Source organism: Nematolebias whitei, chromosome 12 (genome assembly GCF_014905685.2).
Source record: "Nematolebias whitei isolate Nwh7 chromosome 12, NemWhi1, whole genome shotgun sequence".
Classification (NCBI taxonomy): domain Eukaryota; kingdom Metazoa; phylum Chordata; class Actinopteri; order Cyprinodontiformes; family Rivulidae; genus Nematolebias; species Nematolebias whitei.
The window spans coordinates 35,989,273-36,001,538 of NC_056509.1; the positions used below are offsets into that span (position 1 = coordinate 35,989,273).

Consider the following 12,266-nt stretch of genomic DNA (forward strand, 5'->3'; position numbering starts at 1 on the left):
CCCATTGAGCTTCAGGGACTCATTTACAAGAGAGACCTGAATTTTAACAGAGTGATGACAACAGTGGATAACATATGTAAACGTTTAAAAAAAAACATACAAAAGTAAACACGTGCACACATGGCTTATAAATGAATGGACTCTTGTTTTCTTGCTTTATAAATGATTTGTGCGGTGTTTCCATTGTGATGGACTGGTGACAATACATCACTGAAGAAATACTGTTTTAGACATAGCACTTGTAGCAATTGTAGCAGGAATGTACATAAAATATAAAAAGTAAAAGCTGTTAGAGTATTGTGAATTATTGCCTTAAATAACTCAAGTTCTAGTTAAATTAATTTTCTTTTGTCTGTTCCATTTTCCACCACAAGTTATCATCCTCTGCCCTCACTCCAACGCCATATATCAACTGGCTTTTTCCTGGCAGATGCATCTCTAACATACTTCTACCAATATACCCACTGTGACATTGTCCCTCCTCTGGACATGTCCAAACCATCTCAGTCTGGCCTCTCTAACTTTATCTCCCAGTTGTTCAACTTGTGCTGTACCTCAGATGATCTCATTTCTAATCTTATCCATCCTTGTCACTTCCAAGGAGAACCTCATCATCTTCATTTCTGCCACTTCCAGTTTTCTGTCTCCAAACCACACAACTGGTCACAATAGTCTCTTGTAAACTTTTCCTTTGGCCTTTGCTGCCACCCTTTCATTGCAAATTGTTATTATTATTACTGTTTATTATAAAATAAAGGTTTATAGAGTGTAAATCAATTCATCCATCCATCCATTAACTTTACCTGTTTCTTCCTTTCAGGGAGTTGCTGGTACCCATGTCCAGCTATCAAAGTGCGAGAGGCGGGGTACACCCAGGTTGCAAGTCCATCACAGGGATTGGAAGTTGTAAAACATTTAATTATTCTCTAACAAGGTTCAGTCCAGAGGACCTGACTTAACCTTGTTAGATTTTTCTACATGTATTAATGAGCATCCATCACAAGATTTCATTATCTAAACTATATTCCACCCCTTGATATATTTAGCAAAGTTTTGTGTACAAATTAAAGTTTACATCATTCTATTGTTTTGTGACCTAAATTTATCTTATGTATGAAAAAGCATTTGTTTATAAAAAGGCCTAATTTAAAAAGGTAATAGCTTCTGTAATTCCTCCTCCTGACCGCGTGGGGGCAGTACAGAAAAGTATTAGCTTCAATTTGTTTCTTACGGAAATATGGCTGCATGCTTGGTCCTCAGGCGACAATTATTCTCTTTAACAAGGATTTTTTGTGGACCTTCACATACGGTATGTTAAATTATACGTGTGTTGTTCCCAAAATGAACTATATTCTATAGATTATTTGGTATAAAATATGAAAGCTTGTGTTCAGATCATGTTAAGGTCATTCGTGGCTGCTGTAGCATCGCTGGTTAGCACTGTGAGTAATGTCTCTAAATGTAAAAATGTATGTTGTTGTCTTTCAGATACCAAGAGCTTTGAGTGTCTGCTCCAGCCATAAAAGTAATTTAACCAGGTAAATCTAAGTTTTTTATCATTTGCTCGGTTTAAAATTTGAAACAAATGTTGGCTTCGAGCCCTTTTCGATTATCGATTGTTTGACCTGTCAGCAAATGCTTTTAAAACTTTTGGGTCGTTTTATAGGTCAAATTAAAACACAGCATAACTTCATGTTATAAGCTAGCGGTAAAATGAAGTAAATATTAAAATGCTAAAACCTCCACACAGCGAATGATCTGAAGAGGAAAGGCTACAGCAGTAATTTGTTTATATTGAGGCATTTTACCATTAATTCATAAGTCAAGGTTAATACATAGGTCAGCTTTCAACTCTGTAAGTATAATTTTCAGCGTAGACAATTATTCAAGTTTCAAATATATGTGAAGCCAAAATAAACAAGCATGTTTATTAGTTTTCTTAATACACATTATGCAGGATTAACCTCCCTCAGACATGCAACTCTGTTCACGTGGCCACATTATCAACAACACCAACGGTGAGTTTTTATACAGCTCTTCTGTTATAAAGTCTCAAATTATTTTTTTATTGTGGCTTGTTTCCATTGTCCTTGTATTATAAATTATTTGGCTCAGAGATTTTTATGCAGAATTTAAATAAGTTTCACCAATCATGGACATGCGCCGTCTCTTTCCTCCAGATCACCGTCACAGAGGAGCCGGACACACTCATCCAGAAAGTGGCCGTCTTGGTCAAGGGTCATGACAGAGCTGTGCTGGACAGCTATGAGTTCTTTGCCACCATGGCAGCCAAAGAGCTGGGTATCAGCATCGGCAAAATGTAGGTCTTAATAGCGAGTAAAGAAAATGTTAACGATGGTTTGCCTTTCTGAATGCGAAAATGTTTATCCTTTGTTTCCTGTCACAGTTCAGAACCACGCTACCAACTAGACCGACTGACAGTGCTGAAGTCCATACACATCTATAAAAAGCACAGGGTGCAGTATGAGATGAGAACATACTACCGCTGTATTGAGGTGAGGAACTTAAAGCAGCACAAGACAAATGTTAAAGCTACTGTGAATATCCACAGTAAAGCTTCAATGTTTTTGTCATTACGTCGTCTTATTTTTTAGCTGTTGCATGTCACCGGCTGTACAGCTCAGGTATATCTTGAATATATCCAGAGGAACCTCCCTGAAGGTGTAGCAATGGAGGTAACAAAGGTAAGGCAGTCAGTGTAAATCTACTCCAGTGAGGCATGGTATTAAAATAGATCTGAATTATTCTCCTCTGTTCGTTTCACTGTCAGACCACCATGGAGAAAGTTCCAGAGCATATCCATGAATCCATGTGGAAGGATCACCCCACTGATGACAAACCCAGCCAATAAATCACAGAACACATTTTCTCTGTTGGGAACATGTAATGCAAATGGTTTTATACCAATATGTTCAACTAAGAATAAATTATACAAACATGTTTTATAAAAATTGTGTCCACGTCTGTAAACATGTGCATCAGATTGCATATGCTCGTCATTACCTTTTCTATCCACCTAGTAAAAACATTCTGAATTTATTGTTCACAATATAACTTTGACATATGAATAAACTGTGATAGTTGTCATGGCTGAATATTTTTATTGATTTGCAATGAACACAAGACCAGCAAATATTTAATGTATTTATTGAATATTTGGCAAACGTTACAAAAAGGAACACATCTAAATACATTTTCTCCAGAGTAATAAAAGCAGCATAAAATGCTAAATTAAACTCAAATATAACTGAAACACCTTTAATCCTGTTTATAAAACATGGCAATTTGAACAGTAAATATTTACCTCAAAATATTTTAAAATATTAACACTTCTTATTTACTGTTTGAACCTCAAGCTAATCTCCACTAGCTTTTTTGATACCATTTAAAAACTTGAAATTGAAAATATTCAACGTAAAAAAAAAAATGCATTTGCAATATTGTACACTATTTTTAAGACTTCATTTAAAAAAATTCTGTCTGAGGCGTGCAAATGCAATAGCTTAATCAGTTCTTTTAAGGAAATGCCTGCATGGTAAATGCCTTAATGTGGTAAAGTGGCACAGGTGACCTAACAATGACCCCATTTTATTAAAGTTTATTGTTAGGTTTGACAGCAAGCCTCTGAGCCACAAAGCACTTCAGCAGGTTCATGATAATAAACCTGCTACATTGGTCCCAAATGTTGCGGGGTGGAGAAGCCCTGTTACGTAATGCTCGTAGTGCTTCTTGAATAATTTGTAATAACTTCGAAGATTTGATGTACCTGTTAATCCCAAAAATATTCATCTTGCAGTTGCACCTCTGGCGTCGTTTCACCTTCCCTCCTGAAAAAGAACTTCCTCGTTTCAGAGAGGGATTATTAAGACACAAGAAGAGGCTCACCTTTTTAAATAAAGCGCGGAGTCTTGGGTGTCGCATCACAGATGAAGGAAGGAAGAGATGAGAAGGAAAGCCAGGGTTCTTGAGGCCAGGGAGGTTAACTGTACTGTGTGCCTCCCCCTTCAGGAGACAACAACAGTCAGTTTGTTAAAATCAACCAAGGCGAGAAACAAGATGGAAGTGAAGAGGCTGGAGTTAGCAAAAATTAAAAGTGCGGAAGAGATGGAAACAAAGTGAAGCTGAGGTAGTGCAGCAACCGTGTTGCTAGATGCTAATCAACCGCTTCTGTCTGCTGCAACACTGGACTGAATGCATACGTAAATGTATTCAGATTAGCAATCTACCATGATGTAAAAAGTATATAATTGTGGCTTCTACATAATGGCTGGTCACCTCTGTTACTGCAACGTCCATATTTGTTTGAATTTCAAGCAAGCTTAAAATAAAATATTTAATACTAATATTCACAAACTGGAAAACTTGAAGACCTCAGTTTTCTTGTTTTGTCTGTTTAACTTCCAATTACACGTCAATACAGTATAAATTCAAGAAAGAATGCATTTCATAATGTCAATTATAAACCGTATTTCTGCTACCAGATACTGCAACTTTATAAGCAACTACATGTCTGGTCAAATGATTAAAATATAGGATAGAGGAAATAATTTCAAACAGGAAAAACTGATAAAAAATATTTTTTTAACCTGTGAACCCGGCCAAGAGGATACAACTTTTAGTCATATCAAAGTTTATCCTTTCAAGATGATGTCCTCCTTTTAGACATGCTACCACTGATTTTTGCTCTAAGATGTGACGTTTGGGCATTTTGATGCTTTGCAAGTGGAGCGGTCTTGAGTCCTCCGGTCAAATTAAAATTTAATATACAGTACTTCTTGGTACATCCTTTTTATTTCCAGTTAATATAAATACAAGTCATACCTGCTGTTTCCAAGCCTTATCAGTCTGCACTAAATTTTAACACTAAACTCCTAGAAGACTTGGTTCTTCACAAAGCAAAAAGACAAACAAGCATTTGCCAAGCTGTTAAAAATAAGTTATTTAATAAAATGCTTAAAGAATTCAAATATTTTAAATTCACAGTGGCAATACAATGTATTTCTGCTTCATATTAAACTGCAAATTGTAATGAAAACTCAGACTTGTTTGTGAATAAACCAAAAAGGAGAAGTAGTTTATTTTAATTTTATTATTTTCTTTCATGACTCATATCTTGATAGTTCTCAAAACACATTCACAAGTTCACAAAAAGTTTTGTTATTTACAGTGAATAAAGAAGTGACACTTCAAAAAACCAAACAGGATGAAGAGTAACTTCTACTCAAGTAAATCAATGAAATTAAATTCTTGTAAAAACTACTACTGTAAATAGTTCCTCAGTATACTATTTATTTGTAATGCCATATTTTTGTTATACAATAAATTGCTGGAAACAAACATCAATTCTTTCCAACAGCAATATTCATAACTTTAAATAGCTGCACATATAAAATATATATTGTATATAAATAATGTATAATCAAATACACAAAAACTTGACAAGCTCAGCCTTATCATTTAACCAGTGTTTAACAATATTTTCAAATACATAACTATCTTCATGTAACCAAATATAAAGTTATAGAGGTCCAAAAGGGTACTAAATCAACAATGGTGCTGTAGGGCATTGCGTACCCAGTATTCTTTTCTCCTCTCCCACCTACAAATATTCTTAAACCCTTTCTTTTATCTTTATTGAGAAATCAAAAACATATCTTAAGGCTAACAGGTGACTGTAACAAAAACAAAATGCACTAAATTACTAATAAACATGAATTATTTTCTCTTCAAGAACAGCGAGTTCAAACAGTCTTTACATTGACAACAGTCTGTATGGGGTACAGAATGTATGAATGCCTTCAGACTGCCATGTTATTGATCTTTTTGCAAGTCTTAAGCTGTAACTACTGTTCCCTCATTCTCAGTAGACAATATCAATAATGTAATGCCAGAGTATTTTATAGATACTCAAGACTTTATTGTACAACAGAGTTCATGGGCGTTTCATTCCCTGCTCCATTTTAGGCCTGTTCTACATTAACAGGTACTCGTTTATAGTGTTTTGGGGGCAGGCTGTGCTTAAACTCGATGGCCATGCAGGGGGCCTGGCCACCTTTGGCCTCTGCCAGGTGGGGGGTGAGGCGGAGGAGAGACCGGTCCATTGTGGTAGCTGTGTAAAAGGATAAAATCACACATTGGATATTTGGGTTTGGCCAATAGGTGGCACACTCTGATAAGAGCAGCCATTTCTGAACTGCAAGAGTGTCTAAGATCCCCCCCACCCCCCACTTCAGTCAAATTTGTATCAGTGACGCAAAAGATGTGCAATATTGTTCCCGTTCCATAATCCATGCACTGCCTAATACTTTGGCTTCAAATTGACCAAGTGATTTAAAAACTGACTGAAATATTGTTGCAATACAAAATATGAATGTGCTATTTCTTATAAATGATGAAAATGTTTTAAATACATTTCAAGAGCAAGTTTAATAAAACAATGGAAAGACCTAAAAAAGGGAAGAATTTTTTTTTGTCTGCCTTTCGATCACAACCTTTAGAGCTTCTACGCCGTATATTAATGAATCGCTAAAGTGTGCAAGCAAGTAGGAGAAACTTATGAAGTGAAGAATTCAAGCATGATTACTGGTAGTATTGAAGAAAAAAAATCTTACCCTCTTGGGCCACGGGGGTGGAAAGGGCGTGAAGGTCCGAGAGGTGGCATGCCACGGCCTCTTGGATGCAGTGGATGCCCCCTAAAACCAGGATGACCTGGAGGAGAAAGTGGAGGGGGTCTATGCCTGTAAACAGAAACAAGCACAACAGTGAAACTTACATTATTGGTAAGAAAAAATTTAATGTACTGATCAAGTCACGTCTTCTTTTTGAAGGGAAATTAATTTTTTTTTTAAAAAGGACAGTAATGATAGTACTGTGTATCCAAGTAGATACAGTTCCTGCCTACTTACCGTAGATTCAACAATTCCTATGTTTAAGAATAAAAATTTAAAAAACACTTAAGAATGCAATGCTTTTAAAACTTGAGCGCCATCTATAAATAAAGAGGATTATCCACCAGGCCTCAGTTTTAAAACAGAAGCCTGGTGGATCTTTTTCATCCAAGGGCAGCAGGAGGATTTTAAATTATTAACATTTTTATTCTATTCATTCTATTCTACAGTATTCTATTCTATTCAATATGAGTTCCTGCGCATGTTTCATTTTAATGATTACAAAATCTACCTCAGCATTTGGGGAAAGGGGCCTCTGAGGTGCATGGGAGGAGGAATAGGAGGTGGTGGGAACGGAGGAGGGGGGCCCATTAGTCCACCCCTACCACGATGGCCTCTCAGGTCTGGATAGGGTCGCATCCTCCCCATTCCTCTGTTAAGGAAAAGAGGATGAAATTTCCTTTATTTCCTTAAAAAAAGAAAGGAGTCAAGCATTTTTGTGATGATTCAGAACAAATTACTCTAAACAAGGTTCAAGGTGACTTTGTCATTCGCATAACATGTGGTACATGAGGTGGCATGAAACGTGTACTCAAGGTCCCAGTTACATCCAAAAATGGTAAATGGACTGTACTTAAATACTACCTTTCTATCTTATCAAGATACTCAAAGTGCTTTACACTACAATCTGTGCCTTCATTTATCCATTCATACAGCACTCTACTAGATTCTATACCAAAATAATCAGTGCTTTATCACATTCATAAACCGATGGGACACACATGGGAGGCAATGAGGGGTTCAGCGTCTTGCCCAGGGACACTTCGGCATGTGACTGCTGGTGGAATCGAACCCCCAACTCTTGAAGGACAACTGCTCTAACCACTCAGCCACAGCCGCCCAAAAATAGCAATAATCTAAAGTGTTTTTTAAAAAAGAAACAGTATACAAGGATCTAAGATATATGCTAAACGATAATAATATAATAAAGTGTATTACAAGTGTTTCCAAGGCAGTACCTCATGGGTCCAAATCCATTTGTAGCTCCATCTTTCCCTCGACCTCTCCCACGTCCTGTTGGGCCAGAGATTTTCATCATGCCTCGTCCACCACGCATGCCACCTCGACCCATGCGTCCTCCACGACCACGGCCTCTGAATCCACGTCCCCTAATAAAAATGTTGAAAAGACACTAGTCACACTTCATTCAAGTTTCACACTGTCTTTAGACTTCAAAACTCATTAATAACTTGTCCTAATGCATGCTCAATAAGCCAGGTAGAAAACTCAACAAGGTTAAGTCAGGTCATCTGGACGGATGCTTTTTTTGTTGAAACATTTCATCTTTTATCCAAGACTTCTGAAACCCTGCAAGAAACAGTCAGTTTCTGGAGTCTGCCCTCTCCCCCGCCGAACCAAACTGGTTGACCCATTATGTGAAGGCACCATTTATAAGACGAGTTTTGGTGTGGTTCCTCGGACTGAAGAAGTCTAGGATGAAAGACAAACTTTTCGAAAAAAAAATAAATAAATGTTTAGAGGACATGACTTTGTTGATTTTTTTTTTACCTGGATTATTGAGCATGAACTATGATATTTAGTTGCCTTCTGTTGCATTTAAAACTAATTTATAGTATGTTATACCAAAGCAGCATTAAATAACCGAAACACATTTTTAAGTCCTGTTGATATATTTATTTATTATTATTTAATTTTTATTGGGGGAGGGTCTTTCTGTTTTTGGTTTATATTCAGTTTAATTCAATTTATTTAAATAGCACAAACTGAGGAGTAAGCACCTAGTCAGGTCATTGGTTAAAAACAGCATCATATAAAGAAATAACACAGTGCCAACTTAAAATTACTAATAACCTCAACAAGCAGTTTTTGGATAATATAAAAGCTCAGGGAGAAAATATCCTGATGCATGCTCAATAATCCAGGTAGAAAAATCTAAAAAAGTTAAATCTGGTCCTCTGGACATTCAAAAAACAAAACAAAGCAAAACAACAACAAAAAAATGTAGAAACATTTCGTCTTTCATCCGAAAGACTTCCTGAGGAAGTCTTTCAGACTTTTTTTTTTGCATCACCAAGCACAGGGAGCATTATTACTTTCTGATCCGAAAAAGGACAAACGTATACTACCGTAACTATCTACAAAGACAATTTTACAAGTGAACATTCTCAAGGCCAAGTTAAAAACATGAAAGTATCCACTTCCTCTGTAAATAAGGGTGTAGTGGACGTAAGTAGAGATGTTTTGCACCTGTTTCCTGAAACACGCCAAAACAAAACCCTCTCGGTCTGTGAGAACATTTCTGATCTGTCTCATAACAAATTCTCGCTGTCTCTAACCTCTTACGTCACAAAACCCACCCCGTCTGGTCGTTTCTGACCAATGAACAAATCCCAAAAAGTGAACCGGGAAAGAGTCTTTAAAATGTCAGTACTTCCTGATCTACAAAGAAGTTCTCGGAGTTGGAGAGTTGTCGGAGTTCTAAGAGTTCTGAGAGCGTAGAGTTCGGTGAGAGTCTACTCAAGTTCTGCTGAGTTCTGATGGAGTGCTGTTGGAGTTCCTGACATGACAACAAAGCTCTCCCGAGTTCCATGGGATTATAACATTTTCCACTGAGGTGAATATGTGTCGAACAGAGCCTCGCCATTACTTCGGACGAGTAACAGCATCCTACTGAGACGCTGAAAGGGTGCGTTAAACGGAATCTCACCTGAGACATCTCCAGGTAAAGGAGCCGATTTCATCACCTAAGTGTACTGTAAGGAAAAGCTGAAGAAAGCCGGAGAGTGTCGATTCTGGTGAACACTTAATTTCCCTCACATACCATCTTAACTCCCTCTAAACTTCTTTCCATCTTTAAACTTTTCTATCAAGTAGAAATTCTTCCAGATATTTAGAAATGTCTGTGTAAAATGCTCACCCACATTCATGTGGGCAAAAGATCATAGTTGTACAGTTTTCATAAATGTCTTTGGTGCAGCAACGGAAAAATCATGGCCGTATGATTTTTCCTGATTGATTGCTTTGTTGTTATTTTCATAATTTGCCAAATTAATGTAAATGTTTGATGTTAAATTTGATTCTGTAAATAAATGACCGCATTCATTTTGATGGGTCAAATATAAATGACGTCTCACTTTGCATTTCCTTAAATTCAATGCACGTTTTATTCAGTCCAGAAAAATGAGGAACCCGCGTTAAATGATGAATATATCCCAGCATCTGTTCATCTACAAGGGTAAATGCAAATAAACCATTGGTCACCACAAAAAGTGATGCATTTTAATTTCTCCCACACTGCCTGAATCCTCAAAACACCCCTCTCCAGATACCTAAATCCTTATCAACAGGACACGATGTGCTTGTAAAAATAGCAGACGTCTCAGAGAAACAAAAGAACAGACCTGGAGTTATATTCAATTGCTGGTTTCTTAGATTCATCCTTAAAAGGCTTTGAAGTTTCTGTGGTCTTCTTTTCAGCATTCGCATCCATCTGAAATGATTCAGGTCGAGAGTTACACATGTAGGCTTACATGGGGCTTTCAAGTCTAGGCCATGATGTAATAATTATAATTTGAGGAGTTATGCATGAATAAATTTTTATATTCCCCGCAGCAATAAAGTAATAAAGCATGAAGAAGACAAATGGTGCCATGTTCTCAGCATTCAGCTCGTAGAACACATTTATATTCAAGAGGATTTCAAGCAGTCTGTTCAATTTGACCTATTTTACACTGATGTTGAAAATGTTACTGTCTATGATGTATAATATACATCATATAAAGCTTATATAATAAATTATTTCATTTTTAAAAATGTTAAGCAGCAGACTGACTTTACAGCTTGTTGTAAAAAAGCAGCTGCCCCGAAGACGTTAAATCTCAGATCAGACCAGATGTGAATATATGCTAAAATAAAGAAATTCATTCAACCTTTATTATCGTTGAGTTACGAGGACTCATTTGCATGCACTCAAATGCATTAGAAACAAAAGCAGATACCCAAGGAGACAAAATATATATTATTTCATAATTGCATACGTGCTTGAGTAAGTAAGCATGCTCGAGTTTTAGGGTGCAGTATAAGAAATTAAAAAAATCAAAGCTAAAGTATGAAGGTATATTTAAGTTTATACTGCATGCTATATTTTGTATTACTGAATTGTGTATATTTAGATTGGCGTCACTGCATTTTTATTCTGATTAAGTGCTAGGTTGTTTATTTTTATTATCCATCCAAATTTATCACTTACAGAAAATAGACGACTGCAAAAGTTTGGTCTCTGCTTATTTTTGGATGAAAGCAACATAACAGAGGATGTCGCTTAACAATAACTTCAACTGCACTGCCTGATGAACACATAAACTTTAACCTTCAGAAACCCATACCTACATTTCCATACTGATATTTAAGTGAAGGCAAAGGCAAGTCGAGCGTCATGGAAACCGGTTTATCCTGGTCCTTCGAGGCAGAGGATATATGAGCTCTTAGTATTTATCCAGCAGAACCAAAGTGGCCTGGGTACAAAAATACCTCATATGTTACCTGTTCCTAGACATGCAGTAAGATTAGGTGAGCTCAATGACATTCGTGATGCGAAGAAACCTTGAAGGGCTCCGACTAATACCTGGAATTACTGTCTTGCATCGTGTAGCTTTGTTAACGACCGAATTAAAAATGTTCAGCTATGAACATTAAATACTGCCCTATGATAAAATCAACATATATCCAATATTAAGGTTTTAATAAGATTAAACGCTAGCCTTAGCTTAATCAATGAACACAGTGTTTCTGTATCTCTTCGGCGAAACAATAAACAGAAATTACTTACTTCAGCAGGTGATACAGTGAATGTAGTTTTATTTTAAGTAACAACTTCCCTAATTGCTAATAAAATTAATATATATAAAAATAAAGTAAAAAAAAAAAAAAATTCCCACAGCTCATACGATTCCTGAGACTTTGAAAATGGCGACTTCCCAGATTGGGATTTTTTTTGTAAAACCTTGTTCCAAGTCACGCCTAGTTTGTAAATACTTGCTTCTGATTGGCTGCTTTTGCCGCACGCTCTCAGTATTTTATTGTTGTGATTGGTTAAACAGACTGACGTCTAACCAATCGTCTTCTCCTTTCACATTGGTTCGATGATTGACAAGGCCACAGATTCAACACAATTTTATTATCACGTTGGAAACAATGATAAATGGAGAAAAAGTCAAAAAAGGAAAATATATTGAAATATTCCGAACGATTGAACTCATTTAACAATATTTAAATCTAATGAAGAAAACTTTGATACAATTCGAGCAAATGCGTAACTTGTTTACACCAACAAAAAAA

At 36.5% G+C, this 12,266-nt stretch overlaps 2 protein-coding genes across 2 annotated transcripts; one reads left to right on the plus strand and one right to left on the minus strand.

The window, feature by feature from the left end:
- Window positions 1-1,204: 1,204 nt before the first annotated feature.
- mrps10 (mitochondrial ribosomal protein S10) lies at window positions 1,205-3,070 on the plus strand. Its single transcript, XM_037685496.1, has 7 exons — window positions 1,205-1,309; window positions 1,489-1,538; window positions 1,958-2,018; window positions 2,181-2,320; window positions 2,408-2,516; window positions 2,616-2,705; window positions 2,792-3,070. The coding sequence occupies exons 1-7, from the start codon at window positions 1,238-1,240 to the stop codon at window positions 2,870-2,872; spliced, it is 603 nt and encodes a 200-aa protein (XP_037541424.1). The 5' UTR covers window positions 1,205-1,237; the 3' UTR covers window positions 2,873-3,070.
- A 2,472-nt stretch (window positions 3,071-5,542) lies between these two features.
- Window positions 5,543-11,906, minus strand: si:ch211-51e12.7 (uncharacterized protein LOC336335 homolog). Its single transcript, XM_037685497.1, has 6 exons — window positions 11,758-11,906; window positions 10,331-10,419; window positions 7,928-8,077; window positions 7,201-7,341; window positions 6,633-6,758; window positions 5,543-6,130 (listed from the first exon to the last, which is right to left on the minus strand). The coding sequence occupies exons 2-6, from the start codon at window positions 10,417-10,419 to the stop codon at window positions 6,040-6,042; spliced, it is 597 nt and encodes a 198-aa protein (XP_037541425.1). The 5' UTR covers window positions 11,758-11,906; the 3' UTR covers window positions 5,543-6,039.
- Between the last annotated feature and the right edge of the window lie 360 nt (window positions 11,907-12,266).

Excerpts from the sequence above, each read along its gene's own strand:
- mrps10 (XM_037685496.1), top strand. The coding sequence starts at position 1,238 with ATGGCTGCATGCTTGGTCCTCAGGCGACAATTATTCTCTTTAACAAGG. Across the intron at positions 1,310-1,488 it reads TTTGTGGACCTTCACATACG|ATACCAAGAGCTTTGAGTGT; the intron begins GTATGTTAAATT and ends GTTGTCTTTCAG. Across the intron at positions 2,517-2,615 it reads CATACTACCGCTGTATTGAG|CTGTTGCATGTCACCGGCTG; the intron begins GTGAGGAACTTA and ends CTTATTTTTTAG.
- si:ch211-51e12.7 (XM_037685497.1), bottom strand. The coding sequence starts at position 10,419 with ATGGATGCGAATGCTGAAAAGAAGACCACAGAAACTTCAAAGCCTTTT. Across the intron at positions 8,078-10,330 it reads GCAATTGAATATAACTCCAG|GGGACGTGGATTCAGAGGCC; the intron begins GTCTGTTCTTTT and ends CATTTTTATTAG. Across the intron at positions 6,759-7,200 it reads CCCTTTCCCCAAATGCTGAG|GCATAGACCCCCTCCACTTT; the intron begins GTAGATTTTGTA and ends TTCTGTTTACAG.